Source organism: Lynx canadensis, chromosome B1 (assembly GCF_007474595.2).
Source record: "Lynx canadensis isolate LIC74 chromosome B1, mLynCan4.pri.v2, whole genome shotgun sequence".
Lineage (NCBI taxonomy): Eukaryota > Metazoa > Chordata > Mammalia > Carnivora > Felidae > Lynx > Lynx canadensis.
The window spans coordinates 201110106-201133044 of record NC_044306.2 but is presented as its reverse complement, the minus strand read 5'-3'; the positions used below and the strand labels follow the sequence as shown (position 1 = coordinate 201133044).

Below are 22939 nucleotides of genomic sequence, written 5' to 3'. Positions count from 1 at the left end.
TTTGTGTTCCATTCGGTGCCGGACATGTTTGCTTTTAGCTCCTGGCAGCTGTAACTCCTGGCGCGGAGTGTGTTTACGGTAGGCAGCGTTCTGGGCCGGTTCTGTTGTATTCCCTGGGTGTTGACCGTTGCTTTAAGGGACTGGACTTTCTGCTTCTGTAAATGCCACCCCGGTGGCCTCCTTTAGTCCAGGAAGCTGCGCCAGGGTCTAGATTGTTCCCATGGACAGATTCCCGGAAGCTGAAATATGGATCCACAGAGTGTGAAGGCTTTGGTGGGGAACACACAACCCCCTGTGCCGTACGGAAAACACGCATCGTTTCGTACAGCTGCCAGTCATGTGCGTGAATGCCGTTTTCACCATAGGATGTGTTGAAACAGCAGTGGTCTAAAGGCATTCGGCCTGGAGAGCTGGGAGTATTGTGGCATCGTGCGCCCCATAAAGCTTCTAAAGTAGGGGGGCACCTAGTCGGCTGAGCATCTGACTTCAGCTCAGGTCATGATCTCGTGTTTGTGAGTTCGAGTCCCGCGTCAGACTCTGTGCTGACAGCTCAGAGCCTGGAGCCTGCTTCCGATTCTGTGTCTCCCTCTCTCTCTGCCCCTCCCCTGCTCGTGCTCTGTCTCTCTCTCTCTCTCTCTCTCAAAAATAAATAAACATTAAAAAAATTGTTTTAGAAAGCTTCTAAGTAGGGTTTTCGGGAGTCCCCCTGTTGAGCTGTGACTTTATTTTTCAAACCTGTATGAGAGTTCGCGGAGTAAGGAGGATTCCGTTGTCCTTTTCCCGATTTCCTTTATGGGAAGAGAACTTTACAAGGGCCTAGAATGACTTGTGGTTTGCTAGGCTTGCGTGCACAGCGGGTGAGGAGGGCAGGAGCTGTGTCCTGCTCACTGCACCCCCTTCACCGTCTCGGCACAGAGTACGTGTCCCTAAACAGTTGTCGAATGCATAAGCAAATTGCTTGTACCGGCGAAGCGTGTTTGCACAACACTGGATCATGTCAAAGGATGGGATGTTCGGTCCCTAAGTGAAATAGTTCACTGCCACCAGAAGGCGGGGTTTGGGAGTCTCCATGGGCATTTTCCTGAGCTGTGCGCAGTCTTCTCAGCTTAACTGTTTCCATGATCCATGAACCTCTTGTCTTTGTCTCAAGATTCAAGATAGAACAGTTTCCCCCACATGCTCCTACTTACTCCTGGAGCCGTCCAGGGCAGGTGGGGACCTGCACAGGTTTGTAACCCCTTAGGGCTGTCTCTCGGGCCTGGGCAGTGTCCCTTTCTTCCCTCCCGCAGGCTGCTGGGATTCAGTAGTTTCCTTTTCCCCTTAAATGCCTCCATCGTGCTCTGTCTGCTATGTATCTGTGTATTTTACCACTTTGCCGGGGCCTTTGTTGGGCACCGATTTTTGTGCCAGAATTTTCTGGAAGTCTGACAGCCCGTCTCTGCTCCCTGGCTAGTCCAAGCTTCCCTGGACTCTGTGTTTCCCCCAGAAGGGGGTTCGTTCTCCGGTCCCACATCCACACCCCAGTTTGCTGCAGATAATCGTGATGGCAGAGCAGTGGTGAGATCCAGCCCTCATCCCGGGTGGGGGGGGACCCTTACGCCCCAGAGGCTGCTGACCCTGTCTCACCGTGCTCCTGGGGACAGAACCGGTGTGGGCGTTTCGCCTCGGGACCCTGCTATTCAGCACCCCCACGAGGAGTTGCGGGAGAACCCCCGGCGGTCCCCCAGGCCCCATCTGGGGAGGGTGGGCTTGCTCCGCAGAAGTCCAGTGTCACGGTTGAACCCTACACGGAGCCCCTGTGGGCGGTAGGTTTGCTGCCTCTGAAACTTGCCGTCTAACAACGTGGAGCTGTCTCAGTAGAAAGCTGAGCACGCGAGCGTGGCCAAAATCGGCATGGTTTGCGCACACACCTCGGTTACCGTGGGGCTGGGGTCTCGGCTGAAGCTGAGACCCCATAGCCTGTAGCCGTGTGAAGGTCCGGTCCAGCTCCTGGCTCTGTGGCATTGACCTGGGGGAGCCTGTTTCCCGGTTCTTACCACGATCACCACATCCAGAAGATTATACACAGTATCTAGCTCTGTGCCTGGCATGTAGTCAGGGATCCACAAATTATGATTCATCCTTCTCCCTTCCTCTTAAATCGACAGCTTTCCTTTGGAGGGCCTGTTGATTGCAGATTCCCAGGTCCCGCCCTTGATTTCCCCCGTTCTAATTTGTGTCCTCTTTTTTCAAAAGAGGGACCATCTCAGGTGACAGTGAGGTGAGCTCTTGATGCCCTTTATTATTTTTTGAGATGTTTATTTATTTACTGGGGGGGGGGGGGGCAGAGAGGGAGAGAGAGAATCCCAGGCAGGCTTCACGCTCGGCACAGAGCCCGATGCGGGGCTCGATCTCCCAACGGTGAGATCATGACCCGAGCTGAAATCAAGAGTCGGATGCTTAACCGACTGAGCCACCCCGGCGCCTTGTGCCTGTAGACAGTAGTCAGCCTTTGCAAGAGGCTGGGAAACTTGCTGAGAAATACCAAAGTACCATGGGAAGAATCGCCCTTCTGAGGGCCCGAGTGTCAGTACACGGTCCCCCGGTCCCCATACGGACCCTGGGACTGCTGATGCCTGAGGAGCTTCTGGTGGGTCACTCGTGGTCAGTGGCTCCTGTATCGCTGCTCATCAGACACTTAGGGCCTATCCAAAGTTGACCTTGTGCCCCCAAGGCCAAGCCTGCTCCTTCGTGGTGGGAAGGACGGGGTGCCGGCCGCTGCCCCGGAACAGGAGCCGGTGTGCACGCCCTTCTGTGGCTAGGGCACCCGGACGTTTGTCGTCATGTGCCACGCTTTCCGTTTCTAAGTACCCAGAGGAATCCCATTTCCCCCGGATTGTCGTTTCCACTCGACTCTGCTCCTGGGCCATCCTTCCCCGCAGCTCTGTCGCCAGCTGCCTCTGAGCGAGGTGCGGCTGGACCGCATGTGCCTCGTTCACGGGGCTGCCTGCAGTCCCCGGCACAGTCCCCCCTCGCCACGGGGGCTCTGTAACTTGCACTAAGTGAACGCTAGTCACTTCAGGCCGCTTGCCGGCCCGGCTCCCCACTGTTGGCTGGCCCGCGGCTGAAGGCTTTTGCTGTGTGTATCATTCCCTGTAGGGGATGAGGGCTTGTTCCCTCCAGGCCGGGCAGCGACCCTGTCACCTGTCCCTTCCTCCACGGCCTGGCAGAGCCTCACATCAGAAGCATGAGGGGCCCCAGACGCTGTTCCCATGCTGCCCGCTGGGTTTGTGGGGCCCGATGGTACAGGACTCTGGATTTGGGTCCTGTGGGTAGAGCATGGGGACAATTGTGCAGGCACAGAGCCTGCGTCCCAGGCCACACCCGGGCCGCTGAACGGCCCAGCCATGTACACCGTCCGCATGTGTTGACCTGGGGCAGCCCTGCACGTTGCTGGGTAGCAGGAGGAGGATGGGGCTGCCCAGGGCGCGTCATCCGGCAGAGCAATGACCGCGGGACATCGAGGCCACACCTGAAGACTTTGGAATAGACAGGAAGTCAGGGCGGCTCCAGGCAGCACATTCAAATGGGACAGGAAACCCCAACACTGGGAACGAGGCCTCTGGAGAAGAGCTGGCTGGGGGCTGGCCTGCAGCCCCAGGCCCCCTGCCTAGTGTTGAGGTGACCCCAGAGCCAGCGGGCAGGGGCTTGAGGCAGAGGCTGTCTGATCCCAGACCCGTCCTGCCAGGCCTCTGCTTTCCCAGCGCTCCAAGGTTCCTTCGAGCCCTTATCCGCTTGTCCTGGGACCCCCTCTGCTTTCTTGGCTGCCCCCTTGGCTTCCAGCACGTTCCTCCCTCCACAGCTCCCAGAACCGTCTTGTTGAGGCACAAGTCTGGCCTCGCCACCTTCTTCCTAAGAACCCTACGCTGGCTCCCCGTTTACCGGGGGATAAAGTTGGGGCCCCTTGGGCAGCTCTCAAGGCCTTTTGGGACCCGGCCCTGCTCACCTCCTGCTGTATCCCCCTTGGCACACCCTGGCTCCAGTCCCTTGGGTTTGCCGTGTGGCCTCATCTCCAGACCCCATCTCGGGCCGGTGCCCTCACGTCCTCTGCTCCTGACCGCCTCCTGCTCCTTCAAGATTCGGCTGAGCGGTCCCCGTTTTCGACAAGCCGTCACCCTCACAGCGGCGGGCCCTGTCTCTGGGCTTCCTCAGCCCTCTGCTCCTTCTGCCCCGACACGTGGCGCAGTCTCCCCATCTTCTTCTTCTGAGGCCCTGTGCTCGGAGGACCCGGGGTGCTGCGGTCGAATGCGGTTGATGGCAACACGGAGAGCAGGCGTTGGGGGCCACGCGGTCTGTCCTGCAACCCAGGGAGCAGGGCTGTACTCGTGGCTTATGCCTGGGGTCCTCAGTCGGGCTCCCCGGGTCAGGTGCTGGGACAAGGCGGACGTGGTGGTCATGAGGCATTCTGTCCCATCCGAACTGCCCCGGGCCTGAGGTTTCTCACGTCCACCGCGAGCCCAGGGCTGACGGCCAAGGCAGTGTGGCTCTCAGCCCCTCCCATCCTCCATCCCTCTTGCCATCAACCTGGGCACAGCAAAATGTCAGGTGACAGGGCGCAGAGGGGTATCCTCACCCTTGAGGAGCCCTGGCCGAGGTGAAGGTCTTAGTAGGTCCGAGAGCCAGCAGGACAGGACACGTCTCATGGTTTCCCCAGAGCCAGGAAGGCACCTGCCAGACAAAGGCGGTCCCTGTTTCTTCTTGAGGGTCCAGGTGCACAGCTGCCTGGCGAGAAATTGGCTTCAGGCTTGTCCCAGAACTCAACAGTTTGCAGACGGCATGATTTCTAGGATTATCGTCCCCTCTTCCATTAGCCAAGATTATTTTCATTGGGAGTCTCAAAAACCCAAAGTCATTTAAGAAGGGAAAGGGATTTATATCGCTGCTAAGTCTGGAGGTGGCTGGTTTCAGGCACGGCTGGATCCAGATGCCCACACGATATTGCCGGGAACGTGTCTCTCCACCTTTCCACCCTGCTTTCCTCTGGGCTGGGCTCTTTCTCAGGTGGGGTCTCCCCAGGTGGTCACCTAATTGGCTTCGGCGGCTTTAAGCTGGTGTTACACTGCCTAGCAATTTCTGTAGTAGGAGGGCGTCTCTCCTCAGTGGTTCCAGCAAGAGTCCCAGGGCGCGCGTTCCTTGGCTCAGTTTGGTCACAGGCTTGTCCCTGAACCAGGCCCAGGGAGCTCCTCATTTGGAAACATGAGTGAAAGGCTTGGGGGGCATAGCTCGTACCGTGGCTACTTTGAAAGGAGCAGAGTATCAAGCATTATTAAAATTGAAAGTTGTATATGCACTTGTTTGCCTATGTTTTGCTTTTGTGGTTGCCCTTCGCCTTTTAGTATCGCTTGAATATCTTTCGAAGTACAGAGGTCTTACTTTTTTATGGTGTCATCTGCCCATTTTTTTCACCATGTGGGTTTTCACCTCGGATGTTTCGCGGAGAGAAGCTTCTCCAAGAAATGCGGGCTTCCGTGGGGGCCCCGCGTGGGCGGGAGCACCGGGCCTGCACCCCTGCAGTCCCCCTGTGGCTAGTGGCTTCATCGGTCTGTATAAACGGTCAAACAAATGCTGAGGGACAGATCACTGGGAATCCTGTGAATTCAGTGGGTCCAGGGTGCACATGGGGTGGCCGGGACGGACAGACAAATTGCCCAAGCGCACGAGGCGGGAGGCGCCTCCTCGTTTTTGGCTCTGGTCCGGAAGAAGCTGTCTCCGCATCTATCGTGGTTGCTAGCGTGGTGTCCCCAGGGGGCCTCGTGATCACCCGGGGCCTGTGGGAGGGCGCTGACGACAAGGCAGCTCGAGGAGGGAGAAGCTGTGTGACTAGCGTGCCAGCCTGGCCCCTGGATCTGCCCTTGGGCTGGCGGCCTTGCCCACGAAGCCCGATCTCTGTGCAGGAAGCCTCGGGCACAGTGGGCTCGGCGTGGTGGAGGGAAGGAGAATGTTCCGGGAGAGAAGCAGCGCTTTCCACTAGGACTTGAGAGAGGTCTGCAAGCAGACGCCAGTGAGGCTGCTTTTGGCCCACGGGGCGCACACGGGGCCCACGCGGGCTCCACCTCCCTGCCCGGCAATGGAGTACATCCTCTTCGTGCTGTACTTCTCCTTTTTCCTCTGTCTCTGTGCCCTGGTGTGTCTGTACTTTTCCGGTTGTCAGGAGATGACCTACAAGCATGAAGGTAAGCGTCTGGCTCTGGGCGGCCGCGGTTCGGAGCGAGGACACGGCCGAGGCTGGGAGGCCCCTTCCGAGCTGGCGGTTGGTGGTCCCGAGTGATGCGGGGGGACAGGAGACGGGGCTCAGAGGCCGGAGCCAGCGGAGGGATGTTTATTTCGGAGACACTACACCCCACCCCCCTCCCCCGGTGCCTTTTGATCTGCTGAGAACGACCACCTCTGTGTGTGCAAGGTGCAAATGGACCAGACACGTTTATTTTTCACTTGGGCCCAAGCTGCATTTAAAACATTTGGACGAGTTTCTATTTTATTTTTATTTTTTTTAATGTTTATTTATTTCTGAGAGAGCGAGAGAGAGAGAAAGAGAAAGAGCACACGAGCAGGGAGGGGCAGAGAGAGAGGGAGACACAGAACCTGAAGCAGGCTCCAGGTTCTGAGCTGCCAGCACAGAGCCCGACGTGGGGCTCGAACTCACGAGCCCTGAGATCATGACCTGAGCTGAAGTCAGACGCTTAACTGACTGAGCCACTCAGGCGCCCCTGGATTAGTTTGTAAAGAGGAGTCAGCAAGGCAAGACTCCGGGGGGTAGGGAAAATGGGAGTCTTGGACGAGCGAGCTCCTTCCGTAGGGAAGATGTGCCACCCTGAGCAGAGACGGGGGTTTATGCTCCCAAACTGTCTGTTCCCGGGAAACAAATGCCCGGGGGATCTGAGCAAGGTGGACGCTCTGAAAACTCAACGATTTCCCCAGTGCTTGGCTCTTTAAGAAAGAGGAAACCATGTTTTCTAGATGATTCTGTCATTCCTCGGAGGCAGGCGCTATTATTTTACATATATTTTGAAAATGCAGCATAAGGCACTGGTTGCATTGTCCTTAAAGAAACCAGCCCCCAGATTTTCTCTTTAAGCATTCCAAGGTCTGTTTCTCTCTTGCATTTATTAACAAAGGCATGGATATATGCAGTACTTCTAGACTTCCTGCATAATACAAGAGCTTTTAAGAACCTAATCCTTCCAGGAAACAAACTCGTCCAGCCTGTATGCTCCGCGAGGTTGGGGAGAGGGGGTCTCGGCATCTGCAGATTCGCCTCCTGTTGGGAGAGGGTCAGAATGTGAGTGTTTGGCCTCCCCAGCCCTGCTCCCTACGGAACCTCATCCTGCCTCCCTCACTGCTGCATGCTTCCCTGGGGTCTTGGTCTCTGGGGCCACGCTGGACTGAGGGGCTCCATTCGGGTCTGGGGTTCGGCTGATGACAAACGCAGCACCTTAAACGCACGTCTGCAGCATCCGGGGTGAACGCCCCGTGTCAGGACTCGGTAGCGGAGTGCCCAGCTAGCCGTCCTGCAAGGTTTCAGGAGGCAGATGAGCCTGGGTAATGAACAGAGGCGTCAGAACGGTCTGCGAGGCTGACTGTGGGGGTCGTGTCCCGAGGCTTTGGAGAGGCTGTGGCAGGATGGTTCCCGGGGACTCGGTCAGCGTGCATCACTGCTCGCTGTCAGTCCACATGGCAGCAAACACAGAACTGTCCCCAGAGGCCTCGCAATTAGCCGTGTTTACAAGAAATAGGGTCGGGTGAATGGCTGCCCGGAGAAATGAGGAGCCTGGAGCTCGGGGTGGTGAGCTGTGTGCGTGCAGAGGACCTCTGAGTGCCGTAGACCTGTCGCTCCTGAAGGTGCCGTTGTCACCATCAGGATGTCGTGGCCGCTGCCCCCTGGAAATCGTCTGGAGAGTTTTCGATGCCTGCATTCAAGTGAGGTTTCTCATCTGGAGAGGAGATTGGGGTATATGATTGTCTGCAACCTCTACTTGGAGAGAAGGAATCATGGAAAGCCGACAGAACCTAATAGGTCCCCACAGTCCTACCTGCTAAACTCACCCGGGGTGGGTAACCAGGCGGGGGTCCAGCGGTGCTGGCTGTGTGAGGGAGGGCAAGGGCTGTCGCACGCGAGCCCGTAACTAGGGGCAAACAAGTTGCTTTAGCTCTGAGTTCGTTAACAAAGACATGTTCACGAATACGCATTTAAAAACCGGTGTTGACCCAGTGTGCCAGACTCTGGGCCACAGTGGGGAATAAAAAAGCCCAGATCTCTGCCCTCACTGTCCTCCTGGGTGCCTCTAGCAAAACCTCTCGAGAAACTCTAGCTGTAGAAGATGACAGAACAGTCCACTCTGTCTCCCTCTCCCTTCCTGATTCAGAATTCTTTCTTTCTATTCTATTTTATTTTATTTTTTCTTAAACATTTTTTAATGTTTATTTATATTTGAGAGAAAGAGAGAGTGCACGAGCGAGCGTGAGGGGGGGGAGGGGCAGAGAGAAAAGGAGACACAGATTCAGAAGCTGGCTGTCAGCCCAGAGCCTGACTCAGGGTTCGAACCCACGAACTGTGAGATCATGAGCTGAGCCGAAGTCAGACGCTTAACTGACTGAACCACCCGGGCACCCCTTAATTATGTTATTAATTGTGGTAGCGGCCACATTTTTCTTACATCTGGGTGCACGAGATTGCAGACTTATGCCCGCTTAAGCAAGCAGGTTAGGACGGGTCCTCAGCATGTGGGGTGTGCCCCGATCCCTCTGTGGGGTGAGGGATGGGGAGGGGGCTCTGGGAAAAGCCAGGTTCTGGGTGAACCAGTGGGAGCCTGGGGCTCGGCTGTGGATTTAATTATGGTTCTTTCTTCATGGCCATGAAAAGTACTCATCGGTTGTAAGAAACAAACAAACGAACAAAACATTGTTCCTAACACAAGGGAGGTCGATCTGGTGACTGTGGGTTGATGTCTGCAGACCCCCCCCCCCCAGGAGACTGAGCGAAGCTCCTTGTGGTGGGGAGCACGGCTGGTGTTCATCAGGTGGTGTTCCCCAGGCCCCGCCCAGTGTGTGCCCCTAGAAGGTGCTCAGTCGGGGGGTTGCCGATTGAATGCGGGCATGTGTGCGAAGCCCCATATATCACGGTATTTGGGGTGGGCAAAATACTGGGTGGGGTAGCCAGGAGGCTGGCGCACAGAGCGGTAAAATTTCCTCCGACTCTGAGCGATGGACGCGTGAGGGGTCCGTTGCACTGTTCCTTCTCATCGTTTCAGTGCCTCAAGGTTTCTATACTCAAAAGTTAAACAAAATTTGCCCCCACTCACCCAGCCGGTTGGAGCCCGGGGTCCATCTGCGGGCCCTCTGCCCCCTTCACCTTTCCCCGTGTCTGGCACGTAGAACGAGACGTCTCACGTGGCCCCCTGCCCCTCCTTAGTAGGACCCACATGGGCCCATCGAGGGTCGGCGTGCCGGGCACAGCGGATGCGTGGCCTCACTCTGCGCTCTCCGGTGAGGCGGGGGCTCCCTGTCCGTCTGATGGAGAAGGAAGTGGGCGCTCAAGGGGGCCGAGGGACCCGCAGAAGGAGTGCCGGGTCAGGCCAGCGTGCTCGGCTGTCCCCACCCTCCACCACCTTCGGCCACCTCCTTTCCGCCCGTTCAATCACAGACCCCGCCAACTGCCTCTTGGGACGCCCTTGGGGCCCCGGTGTGCGTAGTCGCCCCCGTGCCTGGGGTGACAGGGCGGGTTGGGCGGCCGGGGGGAGGGGGACTCGGCAATGCTGAGTCCGTTCCTGATGTCACGCACGTTGCGTTTTCCAGAAGCATGTTGTGGAGACATTTTTTGGATTTGATGAGGAGTCTGTGGACTCTGAAACCTTGTCAGAAACCTCCTGCAACACGGACAGGACGGACAGGGCCCCAGCCACGCCCGAGGAAGACTTGGATGATGTAAGCACCCCTGCACCTGAGGTGCTGCGGGCACACGCCTCCAGCCTCTGACAACCGCCCCTGTCGCTCCCCGGTGTAGAGATTTCCGCCCCGAGGACCTGTGACGTCTCAGCCTGCAGCCTCGAGGGCAGGAGGCCCCTGCTGGGCCCGGCCTCCATGAAGGCAAGGGGGGCACCGGCAGCATGTAGCGGTCCCTTCCCCCCCCCCATGTCACCACCCCAGTGGTGGCGTCGCTGTTACCTTTTCAATTAAAATGGCTGCATGGTGGTCTGTCCCTGTCCCCCCTGCACACGCGGGCACACATGCACACACACGTATGCACAGGCTCACAATGCTCACAGAGGCACATACACACGCGGACAAATGCACGCACAGGGACCCCACCTGGCGGGCAGGACACGGTTGCCTTGTCCTCACGAAGGCGACGCCTCACACAGGAGAGAACGCTCCCAGTGCTGGAGAGCGTGGAGGGCGGGAAAAACCCCCGGAAGCCCTCTCACCCCGAGCCACCAGCCTCACGGTCCCCGACCAGCGCGCACATCCAGGCTCATGACCGCGGCACGAAGTGAGCCGGACTCACAGAGGCGTGAAGGGCGGCTCTGTCCTCGCCCGCCCGCCCCTCGCCGGCTGGGCTCTCTGGGGAAACCCGAGTAGAGCACGGTCACACCAGACACGGGCCTTTTTCGATTTTCCTTTGGCACCAACGGTTTGTAACGGGCAGCTTTCGGCACCCAACGCCGTGTTCCACGTCCCCGTCTCTGGTGAGCACGTGGGACTTTTCACGTGGACGCGCACGGAGCCTTTAATGTCACGAGTGTCCCCTAACGGGTGCTTCCCAGTTTTCACAACCACAAAGACGTGCCACTGGCCAGCCAGTCGCTGCACCCTTGCGTTCCTGGGGGGTCGTCTTTGGAGAGATTCCCGAAGTGAGAAGCACGGAGGGAGGGGGCACAGAAACGTCCACCCGTGGGGTCCGGGCTGGCTCAGGGGGCGTTCTTCCCCTGCCTCCCTTGCACGTGACTCAGGGATTCCGGGCTTCCGTGAGCTCCCGGGGAGGGCGCTGACAACAGGGACGGCGTCTCCTCCCGCAGCCTGTCACCCGGGGTCCCCAGTTACATCCCGGCGGTGACCGGCTCCCCCCGAGGAACTGTGGGCAGCGGCTGTGAGGGCCGGGTGTGTGCTTCTGGGCCGAAGCCTCACCACGTCACGCGCTCTGTTGTGTCTCTCTTCTCCGGCACGTTCAGACGACGACGAGAGAAGAGGCCGACCTGCGGTTCTGCCAGCTGACCAGGGAGTACCAGGCCCTGCAGCGGGCCTACGCCCTGCTTCAGGAGCAGGTGGGGGGGACGCTGGATGCTGAGAGAGAGGCCCGGGTGAGTGCGCAGAACGCCGGGTCCCCGCGCCCCGCCTTTGACGCTTGGAGGGGGTTGTGCGAGCTGATGGGGGACACCGTGGGCAAACCCGTGGGCCACCGTGTGACCGCAGGCGCGGCCAGAAGAAACGGTGCTGTGGTCCGGCACACGTCACGCGTGCCGTCTGTTGGCAGGAATGCGTTCAGACCCCAGGGCTCAGCGAGGACCCTCCTCTCCCTCCCAGGCTGAGAAACCCCTGTGCACATCCCGGCGTGCTCCCAGCCCTCAAGACGCTTTGGTCCCTGCCGGCCACCCAGGGCTGGGCCAGGCCCCCCGTTGCACTGGGCTGAGCTCTGCCTTCCAGGAAATGCCACCCGCTGGCCCTTACCCCACCCTCGGGAGTCACGTGGGCCGGCGGCTGCCTGCCCCTCCTTCTGAAAGCGAGGGGCCCCCCAGACACAGTGCTCTACCCAGCACAGTCCCCGTATCGTTCCCACGACAGCCCCGTGAGGTAGGGGGTGGCAGATGAGGCTGGAGTGGGGGAGAGGAACGCTTCTTGTGCCGCAGTGGAGTTCAGCCTGTAACCGTGTAGGTGGGAGGAGGTGACAGGGCTGGGCTCGGTGTGGCCTGCCTCCTGTGACTGCCAGTGTTTAAAAGTCAAGAGATTTCGCGTAGAAATTCAGGTTCCTTACCTCTCTCGGCGGCTCACAACGTGCTCGGCCGGGCAACAGCGGGCTTCCTGTTCACGTGGTGGCGGCTTTGGGCCGCGGCTGAGTGGGGATTTCGCCTGAGGGGGGGGACGTGTGCCTCAGTTGGTCCCGATCCCCACCCCCCGTGCGACCCCACACTCAGTCTGCTTCCCTTACTTACGTACCCGCCCGGTCCTTGAGACACTTGGGTTTTCAGCCCTTCCCGTAGGTGATAAAGGGCCCACGAAACGTGTCTGGGAGCGTTGGTAGAGGCAGCCACTGAACGTGGTCAGAAAGCCAGGGTGGGGACCTTGACATCTGGCTTCCGGCTCGCTTACCCCCTTGTAGAAATGAACCCCTTCTCTAGGCTTCCGTGTCAATGTCTGTAAAATCCAGGGGAATAGAGCCGATGACCCCTCAAGGTCTTTCGGTTCTTAAACGTGTATAACGTGCAGGCAAGTGACCCCACGTGCTGCTGCGAGCCCGTGCTCCCCCACACGGACGTGCTTCCAAGGCCCGGATCGTGGCGCGGTCCTTTCCACCCTTGTCACCCATTCGCGGTGACCCGCTCACTTTTTGGTCCTTTTCTCTCCAGACTCGGGAACAGCTCCAAGCTGACCTGCTGAGGTGTCAGGCGAAAATCGAAGATTTGGAGAAGTTGCTCGTCGAGAAGGGACAGGTGAGTAGAACGAGCGCGCGGCTCTTTGGGTTTCTGTCCCCTCGTGGTGTCCCCTTGGCCTTGGTGCTGGGGGGCGGGGGACCCCCTCCACGGTCTGTGTGGTTTGCTCCAGAGACATTACAGAAAAAATCCCTAGCAGAGCCCAGCGAGAATATCCTACCTGAGGTGCCTGTTTGCAGAGTTTTTATAGAAATCAAACCACGAAATGAAATTCTAACGTGGCGTTTTCTTTGTGGGCCAAATGCTCAGAAGTGGGAGACACTTCACAAAGCAAGGTGGTGACCACAACCCGTTTTGACTTGACTCTGAACGAAAAGCTGCCACTGGTTCTCAAGACCCAGTTGTGAAAGTGAAGGGGATCCCCGCCTCCCGGCTTCCCGGCTGTGGCCCCGTCACGTGCCCTCCAGGTCCCTGAGTTTCTCGGAGCCGAGCCGCCTCCACACGCACCTTCTCTGAACGTGACAAGGCCCGGTTGACAGCAGGGAACAGTAAAGAGGCAAAGCCCAGCCCCAGACCCGTCCCCTGGGTTGGGGGAGACCGTAGAGGGTGGTCTGGGCGGAGGTCCAGCCTCTCAGAGGGTAACGTCCAAAGGCGACATCACCCAGGGGTCAGCGCGGGTTGGCCGCGCTCTCCGCGGTAAGAGATAAACCAGAACTTTGCAGTGGCTTTACCGCGGTGAGGTTTGTTTCCTACTCAGCGCCCTTCCTGTCCCTCCCGCAGGCCAGGGGGTTGTCCACTCCATGTGGTTACTCAGGGATCCAGCGCTGGGGCACCAGCCTGGATATAACGGCCCCGTCGGCAGCTCGCCTTCCCCCTCAGAGGGCAGGAGAAGGCAGTTTGCTCCCTGGACACGTTTCACCAAAACAGTCATGTGGCTACACCTGACGGTGGGGGTGCCGTGCGGGTAGGGGGTGGGGAGGTCTGGCAAGGGCTCCCCGAGGTCCTGGGCTGGGACACGGGGGCTGGCGGTGGGTGTTTAGGGAAGGGGGTGTATGAGGTTCTGAACAGATGGCTTAGAACTAACTCTGAGCAATTAGTGGCTCTAGGGCTCGGGTGGTGGCTGAGACTCGAATTCAGGCAGACGGCCAGTAACCAGGGCTGGGGGTACTCGCGAAGCCGCCCACGGCAGCAGCATTGTGGCCGGCGCTGATCGGCCAGCCCTTGGGCACTGCTTACATAACCGTGGTCCAGAACATTCCATGGAGGCAGGACAGCGGTGAAGAGCCCATACTCCGGGACCGACTTGGCAGGCATGTAGCACAACCCACGCGACCGACATTGTCTCTTTGTGCCTCAGTTTACTCATCTTTAAAATGGGGGTGATATTAATCCTTCACATACTGGGGAAGCAGAAGTGGTAAGAGGAAGCGGCCTGGGGAACAGTCCAGGCGGGAGAGAAGGCTGTTTTCAGACTCCCGTCCACCTGCCACTGCCCTCGGCCCCTCTTCCAGGCTGAGCTCACATAGCTCCTGACCACCGTCTTCGACTAAGTTAGGCCCCACCCGTGGATGCTAGGTCCTGTGTTTGCGGGCTTTTTCTGCTCTCAGCACCTTATAAATGAAAGGGCCACGCTGGGACAAAGCAAATGTCCATTTGTTCAGTGAGCGCTCACCAGAGCGCTTGCCCCACGCCAGGCTCTGTGCTCGGCGTGCAGGGATAATGTATCGATTAGCGATCACTGCGTAACAAACCACCCCAAAACTTAATGGTTTAAAACAAGAAAAAAAATTGATTTGCTCATAATTCCGTGGGTCAGCGGTTTGGGTTGGGCTCAGCCGTGTAAGGAGTTCCTCTGCTGGTCTTACCGGGGCTCATGCTACAGGCTGCTCTCTGGGTCACCTGGGCCCGGGTGGCCTGCGACGGCCTCTCTGTCTCGTCTGGGCACTGGTGCCGGCTTTGGCTGCCGTGTCGGCTCATGGTCTCTCATCGCCATCTCTCTTACTCTCTCCAACCTGGCGTCTTTGCCTGGTGGCCTGGGGACCGGAGGAAAGGGCAGGCCTCAGTGCACAGGTGCATTCCAAGCCTCTGCTTGAATCCCATTTGCGAGTATCCCGGTAGCCGAAGTCGCCACAGCCACGCCTGGCTTCGGGGCTGGAGAAGTCGATGCCATCCGTCCTTGGGAGGAGCTGCAGAGTGATACTGCAAAGGGCCGCGGAGGTGGGAGGGACAGTTGCAGACAGTATGCTCCAGACACAAGGATGAGTAGAACGGGCTCCGTCCTCACAGGGACTCACGGCCTCATGGGGCCTCTATGTGTCGACCCAGTGGCAGTGCAGGGTGATACGTGAGAGGTGGAGGGAAGCCGAGGCCGCCGGAGCTGAGAGAAGGGAAGAGGAACGTTCTTCGTTTGTTCCCTTATCCATCCTGCCGTGTTTATGGAGCACAGGCTGGGGACGCCACGGTGGAAAGACAGACCTAGTGCCGTGTGCTCATGGGACTTACCTGGACAGGAACCTGCCCAGGCCGAGACACGTAGTTAGGGCCTCACGGGCAGAGGGCCCAGGATGCACCCGAGAGCGTGTCCGCGGGTGTGGGGGAGACCCCGGGTGCAGTGAGCAGGCCTGAGCGGGTGGGCAGTGCCGATTTGGTCGCTCTGCAGCTGGTTTCCTGGCAATGACACTCAGCGTGGGCCCCCTCTGCTTTCAGGGAGCGTGAGCGGTAGGGAAGGGACACCCCGCGATCCCGCCGGCTCGCTTTTCTGGGTGTAGAGGTTTAGAGGGATGATGAAGTCTTTCTAGCTGCTGTCTCTTCTCTGATCTTTTCATAGTCCCTTTTTTTTTAACGCTTATTTATTTTGAGAGAGAGAAAGAGAGCACATGCACAAGTGAGGAGGGGCAGAGAGAGAGGGAGAGAGACAGAATCCCAAGCAGGCTCTGCACTGTCAGCACAGAGCCCGATGCAGGGCTCGAACTCACAAACCATGAGATCGTGACCTGGGCCGAAACCAAGAGTCGGGCGCTTAGCCTACTGAGCCCCCCAGGTGCCCCATGACCTTTTCATAGCCTTATATTAGGTGACTTTTTTTTTGCTGACTCCGTCTTTGCTGTGTGAGCACCTGTTTGCTTCAATGAGCGTGAACATATTTAGTGCTTTTTCTTAGGATTCCAAATGGGTTGAAGAGAAGCAGCTTCTCATCAGGACAAACCAGGACCTGCTGGAAAAGGTACGTGAGCGTCAGTACCCTTCCCGCCCCCTCAGAGAATCAGGGACCTCAGAGGCTCAGCCCGACTGAGACTCTGCCCCATTGCCCCCGTTGGTGGGTCTGGGTCCTGACCGGCTCTCAGAGCACAGACCTCTTCCTCACATTGAGTCCGAGCCCGATTCCTGGGGCTTCCCAGGCCTCGGCCCCGGTTCTGTCCTCTGGGACAGGGCGTGCGCCCTGCAGACACAGTGAGGGCCGCCCGCCCTCCCTCCACAGGGCTTTCCAGGCCGCCTCTCCCATTGCTCTGGAACCCCTGGCAGGTCCCCTCCCTCCCACGTGGCGGGGGGACCGAAGGCGCTGGCCGCCCCGCAGGCTCTCAGGCCGTCACAGTCCAGTTCATGGACCGGAAGCCTCAGTGCTGGCAAAGCTGAGCCTGTCTTCCTTCTTGCGGTCATGGAACTTTCCAGACGCCTCTTGAGACAGCAAGGGGAGTAGGTTTAATGCTTTGGGATGAGACCTCAGCTTTATGTTTCTCTCGTTCGTGTGCAATCCAGAGCGTTGTTGTTTTGTTTTCTTTGTGCAGCCACCGTCACAATGCAGCTTTAGGACCTTTTCCGCTGCCCACAAGGGTCCCTTGTGCCCATTTGTAGTCACTCCCTGTGTCCTCCCACCACAACCCCCCTTCCCCCGCCCCTTGGCAACCTTTCTGTCCACAGAGGTTTGCTTTTCCTGGGCCTTGCATGCCAGCCGCCCCAGACCTGGGTGAGGCCTCAGCCTTAGAGCATCCTAGAACACCTGCAGCGTTGAGCCCGGGCTTGCCCCCCTCCGCCCCCGCCCCCAGTCCCAGCTCTGCCACTGACGGGTGTGGCCGCTCGCTGCCCTGTGTTTCTCCATAGCGTTTGGAGCTCGGGGACAGGGCGTGTCGCTGCCCTGCAGGTCGGGCCTGTGCATTGGGAGAGATTTCGTGTCCTGCTCACTAAATTCAGGGAGCCACGGAGAAAACACACTGTTTCCAAGAGTCCCCTGGGGGTGCAGGACCCCGTCAGCGGAGACCCTCCCTCTGGTTCTCCGGGCAGGAGGAGGGGAGGCCCTCCGTAAGGAGGTGTGCCTTATCTCAGTCAGTCCTGGCTGCAGGACTTTATGCCCCTGCGACAGAAACTGAGGCACGGAGCCATTAGGGTGCTTTTCCAGTGTCTCCTGGCGGGTGTTGGACCAGGCGGCCCACCTCCCCAGACGGACTTGTGCCTTCAGGAGAACTGTTTCCACTAGGCCTTCTCCTCAGCCCTCTGGCAGGGTCACAGTGGCGGCCTGTGCCTTCCCGCCGCGGCTTGGTGCTGTCTGTCCGGGGGGGGGGGGGGGGGGGGCTCATCCTGGGGGGCCAGACCGCCCGCGAAAAGACCACACCGAGGCTTTGGGATCAGAAGCGCCCATGGTGCGTTCCTGCCTCCGTCACACTTGACCTCGGGAAGGGACTTAGCGGCCCCGTGCCTCAGGTTCCCCCATCGCTCATTTATTCGGCAAGCCTATGAGGAGCCCCTCTTCCGGGCCAGGCCCCCCGGGGGGGTTGGCAGGGACGGTGCAGGCGCCCCCACCCCCGCACCCCGCCCGCGCTGAGGAGGGTGCGTCTCCCGCGGCCCCCACGGGGACGGCGGTCCTCCCGCCCGCTAACCCACAGGTGCGTCTCCTCTAGATTTACAGACTGGAAATAGAAGAGACTCAGCTGAAGAACGAAATGCAGGACGCCAAGGACCAAAATGAGCTGCTAGAGTTCCGAGTGCTGGAGCTCGAAGTAAGAGACTCTATCTGTTGCGCGCTCTCAAACGGAGCAGACCTTCTCTTTGAGCCCAAACTGAAATTCATGTAAAGCTCCCCGATGCCCTCCAGCATGTGTAAAGGGACGTGGTAGAGTTCTCTTTTCTTTTCTTTTCCTTTCTTTTCTTTTCTTTTCTTTTTTTTTTAAATCTGTATGTTCAGAATAATTTCACTGCCTTAATATGTTCTGGAGAGAATGCTCACCGAGGTCTTTGGACATGTACCAGAGCTAATCTATTTATTGCCTACGGCTTGTTTTTTGCACTTAATAAAATAATTTGTTTTTGCAATATTTTGCCTTTTTTATTTGTGTTTCATTTCCATAACTACTTCTTTCCCGCATGCATAGTCACCTGGTATGCGTTCTGCAAAGTCGGACAGAAGCGCTGTCGCAATTAATAACACACCTTTTTTAAGTGACCTTGCATGCAGGGAATGTCTCCTTTTGAAAGAGCGGGGTCCGACCCGGCCCGCAACTGCCTCTGTAGCGTGTTCACTGCTAGTTCGGCCCATGTTCTGTTTGCCGAGGTGAACACAGGTAAGTAAGCGAGCAGGGGGAAAGGAGGTATCTGCGTAGGCGTTTGAGAAAACCGATGCCATTGCCCCAGCTCCCTGATCAGTGAACACAGGCCCGTGTGTCATGGCAGTGTTGCATTGGACTGGAAATGTACCTGTTTGTACTCGAACCGCACGACTCCAAAATTCCTGGTTAGCGTGGAGGGAGACCGAGCGGTGTTCGTAGGTAGCGGCCGTGTTCCAAACCTTCAGTAAGGTCCCCAGTACAGAGCTGCATCCAGGGCAAGACCGCTGACGGTTTTTTTGCTTCCCACTGAAACCTTGTTTCCGGTATGTCGCTGTATCGCCTTGCTGCCACCTGAACGTCATGACCCTTTTGTGTTTGTTTGTTCGTCTGTTGCCATTTAAACACCATCCACAGTTTAAACATCAGCCATGTTTGTGACACTCGTTTCTCTAAGCACCTGCAGTGACGCAGCCCCGCTCTCCCTCGGCTGAAGCCTTTTTGCATGCACGGAACCCTCGGGAGAAGCGAGCGCCTTCGCAACATTGGTGTCCCCCCGATTTTGTTCCCTCATCCTGGCCTCAGTCAACGCTGTTTGCGCTAGACCTTACCATCTTGTCCTTTGTTGTGTTGGCGTGGACCGTGGCCTGAAGGTCTCGAAACCAAGCGTTACCCCTGCAACGCAACTCTTGCTTGAGCGCCAACCGGGCCTTCGTTCACGCACTAGGAATCGGAAGCCACGCGAGGTCACTGTTCACACTTCGGCCAGCTAGGAAGCCTTTCACAGCCCTTGGTCACGCGTCTTTCTCATGAGAGTTCCATGAGCGTTGCTCAGCGTGCTAGGACTTTCTTGAAGTGTCTCCACTGTCCTTCAGAGCCGCTAGAGACCAGTTCGGACTTTCGTTCGGATAAAATATGGGCTTTCTGTTGTCACTTTTTCTATGGAGACTCCACTTAAGCCTTGCAGGTAGAAAGGCATCCGTAGAAGAGAGCCACTGTGAATTTTGGTCTTCGTGGCTGATAAGGGAAACGAAGTTTTCCCCCTGAACTGCTTCAAACAAGGTTAGCCAAGTTGCACCTTGTGGAAGGTAATTGAATGTCCCCTGCCACCCACCTCACCTTCCTCTCCCCATTAGCCTTATCCAACCCCATCTGCGTAGGTCCTGCCATCCAAGCTGGTGCTCATTCGGTTACATTTCTTAGCTGAGTGACTAAAGAGACCCATGGGTGCCCTCCCTAGATTCTGCAGGAATCATCCAAAGCGGGCTTAGTCATCTTATTCTAATTTTGTCCAAATAAAAGCACTTTGACTTAAAGGTATAATTCAGAAAGGTCTTCTCTGCTGGCCTTCCCATAAAGCTAGCCTGTCCGTTGCTCAAGTTTTAAATGCAGCTCTGTGTACTATATCCCTGCCATTCATTGGGCTTCTCTTGTCCTTTTTAAAAACGTGTCGCGTGACATAGGATTAACGAGCACCTCTTCTGGGAAAACGCTTGCTTTTCCTTCCTCAGTGATCCAGATTTGAATAGCAATCTAAGGCAGGGATAGAATGATCGCTGATGTGTTAGCACGGCTCAAAAAAAAAAAAAAAAAAAATTGTGAACGAAGTCAGCCGATTGTCTTGAAAACGGTGTGAATCCAGGGTTCGTGTCCCGGCCCTGCCGCTCGGGAGCTTGGGACCGGGACTCGCCCCCCTGTCCACGAAACGAAAGCAATAACGCCTGCCTCGTGGGATGGTGTGAGGGCTCAACGAGGTAGCGATTTGCCGCAGGGCACGAGGAACGCCATAGCTGGTGGCTGTGCTGTCCGTTGACATTTCACACACTTGTTCTTACCGAGTATTTAATGAGCTGTGGCTTCCCGGGCTCCCGTCGCGCGGCGGGTGAACACATGCCTTGGTTAACCGTTTCTTCCTAGCGGAGTGGGTAAGAAGTAGACGCATTTCGGCTCGAGACCCGCCGCCCTGCAGAGGCGGGACCTCGGCGTGCTCCTTCGCGGACCAGGAGATGGTAGTCTGAATGTGCGCCTTTTTAGTAACGCCTTGGCCAACTGGAACCCGTTGGTCTTTGCTGCGTAACGTGGGAAAGTGGCAAGTGGTAAACAAGCCAATAAAGTTCTGTTTTTAAACCAAATCTTTTCCCCAGGAGAGAGAGCGGAGGTCGCCAGCATTTAACCTCCAAATCAGCACCTTCCCCGAGAACAACAGAAGCGCTCTCCAGCTGTTCTGTCACCAGGAAGGAGTTAAGGTAGCGTGCTTGGGGGGTGCCTCCGCTCAACCCACCGCCAGGGGCCCCCTCGGATGCCAGGCGCAGCCGCAAAGGGGGATTGTGCCCTTGTGTCACACACAGAGCCGATTTTAACGAGGTAGCCCGCCCCCCGCCCCCCAACACCGTATTTGGAAAGTCGGAGTTTGTGTCTCAGAGGGTCACCGAATGTCACCCTCTGTGTACCCGTGTTAAAAGAGCAGAAGCGTGGCACCCAGCTTTGAGGGCCCACCCCCGGCTTGGCCGCCTCCCAGCTCCGGGCTGTGAGCTCCCCCAGCCGCGGGCTCCCGTGTGTGAGGTGAGACCGGCAGCACCCGCCACGAGACGAGACGAGACGAGACGAGACGTGACGTGACGTGACGTGGGCGTGACATCAGAGCAGCGCCGAGCGCAGCGGCCGCGCAGTGAGTGAGAGGGGGCGGGGGACGTGGCTGCGGCTGCCGGCCGGGGTCCTCCTGACCCTCGCGATTCCACCAGCCGTTCCTGCAAAGCTCAGCCTACAAGCAGCAATCACTGCCTTCTCTCCCTCGACCCCCGAAGGAGCTGCCGGGAGCCCTTGGCCCCGCCGCGCGCACCGAGAGGGACGGACGAGGCCCCGGCGGTAGAGACCGGTCTGCACGGGCTTGGCGGCTCCCACAAAATGAACGTTGGCAATCTTTTCCAGGATGTGAATGTTTCTGAACTTATGAAGAAGCTAGATATCCTTGGCGATAACGGGGTAACTATGCCGGCCGGCTTCTGCTCTCGCGCTCTCGTCTCCACCTGGGTGTGTCCTGTGTGCCTTTCCTTTCTGTTCGGTTCGGGTTCTTCCCAACGTAAGAGATCTGACACGCGCAGTGTAAGGCTTCTGTGTGGCCGTGCCCTCGTGGGGGGTGGGCGGGTCACGCTGTCACGGGCGGGCCGCGCTGTCGCAGGCGGGTCACGCGTTCACGGGCGGGCCGCGCTGTCACGGGCGGGGCACGCGGTCACGAGCGGGTCGCGCTGTCACGGGCAGACTTCTGGACGCAGCGCTTCCTTCGCACCTGCCGGCGATGCGGGCGCACGAGGGCGCTCCCGGAGGGACGGTGGACCGGTGGGATCCCTCGAGGTTTCTGAGATCAGAACGTGGCATCCCTGCCCCCTTAAGAGACTGGCTGGAAACAGGCCCTATCTGTCAAAGGCCTGGCCCCAGATAGGACACGGCTGCCTTTAAACATGGGCCCCTTTAGAGTGCGGGGGCCGAGCCCCGGGGTCGCCTCTCGGAGGGGCACGGAAGCCGGTCAGCGCTGTCTGCACGGGGACGCGGGGTCCAGCGTAAAACGCCCTTCCCCATTTTTGTGTTTTAGAATTTGAGAAACGAAGAACAGGTTGCAATAATCCAAGCTGGAACAGTGCTTGCCCTGTGCGAAAAGGTAGAGAGCCCCGCGGCACCCTCTGTCCGTGCACCGCGTCGCAGCTCCCCCCGGCGCCACACGAGAAACGGCACCTCGGCGTCTCGCTTGGCTCTGGGGCATGACTTCCCGCGTCCGCGTCTGCATGTGCACGCGCATGCCCGCCCCTTGCCCGTCCAAAGCCACACGCGCTCGCCCTAGACAGCTTAGCGCACAAGCCGGCGGAAGCCCCCACGGAGGAAGGAAAGCACCTGCGACCCCGGGGTGGATTTCTTTCCGGTGTTTTGCCCACGACCGTTTTTTAAGCCTCGTTGAGATCCGGCTTGACTTCCCGTCTTTAGCCCTGCCTGCCACACTTCCACCCGCATCATTCCACCGTAGGGTTCAAAGAAGTTCCTTATTCCTCAGCTGCTAGTTAGCGAGGGGATTTCCTTTTTTTTTTTTTTTCCTATTTATCATGATGCGTGGTGAATAGCGTTGTGCGTCGATTTCGAGCCACCTCTTAAGACCCTCCCACAAGACAGATTCTAGATGTGGAATCACGGGGCCGCCGGTAGGAAGGTTTCTCAGAGCTTTAATATTGTCAAAGCGTCCACCCGCGTGTTACCGCATTGCCGGGTCCACGTTCAACTGGGTGCCCCGCCGTTAGAGACCCCTGCCGGCTTGATAGGCTTGGCTGAACTTACATGATGTGACCGTTTCCGTTTTCATGTATTTGAGTGCTAGTGATCCTGGCTTTTTATTGTGTATCGTCTGTTTTCTTCTTCCTTGTGAACTGTAATTACATTTCTTTTGATGATGTCCATTGGGCTTGTCATTCATTCATTCATTCATTCGTACATTCACTCCCTACATATCTGTCGTTAAGTATGGTGTTTCGTACTGACTTCTCTGTGGGCCTTACGTGTTGAGATAATTAACTTTTTGCTGTGCTTGCTAAAAATACGTTCTTGGTTTGCTTAACTTTTACATTGGTGTAGGATAATTTATTTAAAACAAATTTTTTTTTTAACGTTTATTTATTTTTGAGACAGAGAGAGACAGAGCATGAACGGGGAAGGGTCACAGAGAGAGGGAGACACAGAATCTGAAACAGGCTCCAGGCTCTGAGCTGTCAGCACAGAGCCCGATGCGGGGCTCGAACTCACGGA

The 22939-nt window shown here is 57.6% G+C and overlaps 1 protein-coding gene across 3 annotated transcripts in view; it reads left to right on the top strand.

Moving 5' to 3' along the window:
* Positions 1-22939, top strand: part of JAKMIP1 (janus kinase and microtubule interacting protein 1) — a 136061-nt gene that overhangs the window by 90763 nt on the left and 22359 nt on the right. For 2 of the 3 annotated variants that reach the window (XM_030314237.1, XM_032593015.1), the window contains exons 9-16: positions 9832-9960; positions 11205-11333; positions 12597-12680; positions 15781-15843; positions 17513-17611; positions 20299-20400; positions 21083-21136; positions 21744-21809. In XM_030314237.1, the coding sequence (XP_030170097.1) occupies positions 9832-9960; positions 11205-11333; positions 12597-12680; positions 15781-15843; positions 17513-17611; positions 20299-20400; positions 21083-21136; positions 21744-21809 (726 nt within the window). Of the gene's footprint in view, positions 1-9831; positions 9961-11204; positions 11334-12596; positions 12681-15780; positions 15844-17512; positions 17925-20298; positions 20401-21082; positions 21137-21743; positions 21810-22939 lie in introns of those variants that run through there. The other variant, XM_030314240.1, reaches the window with a different exon arrangement.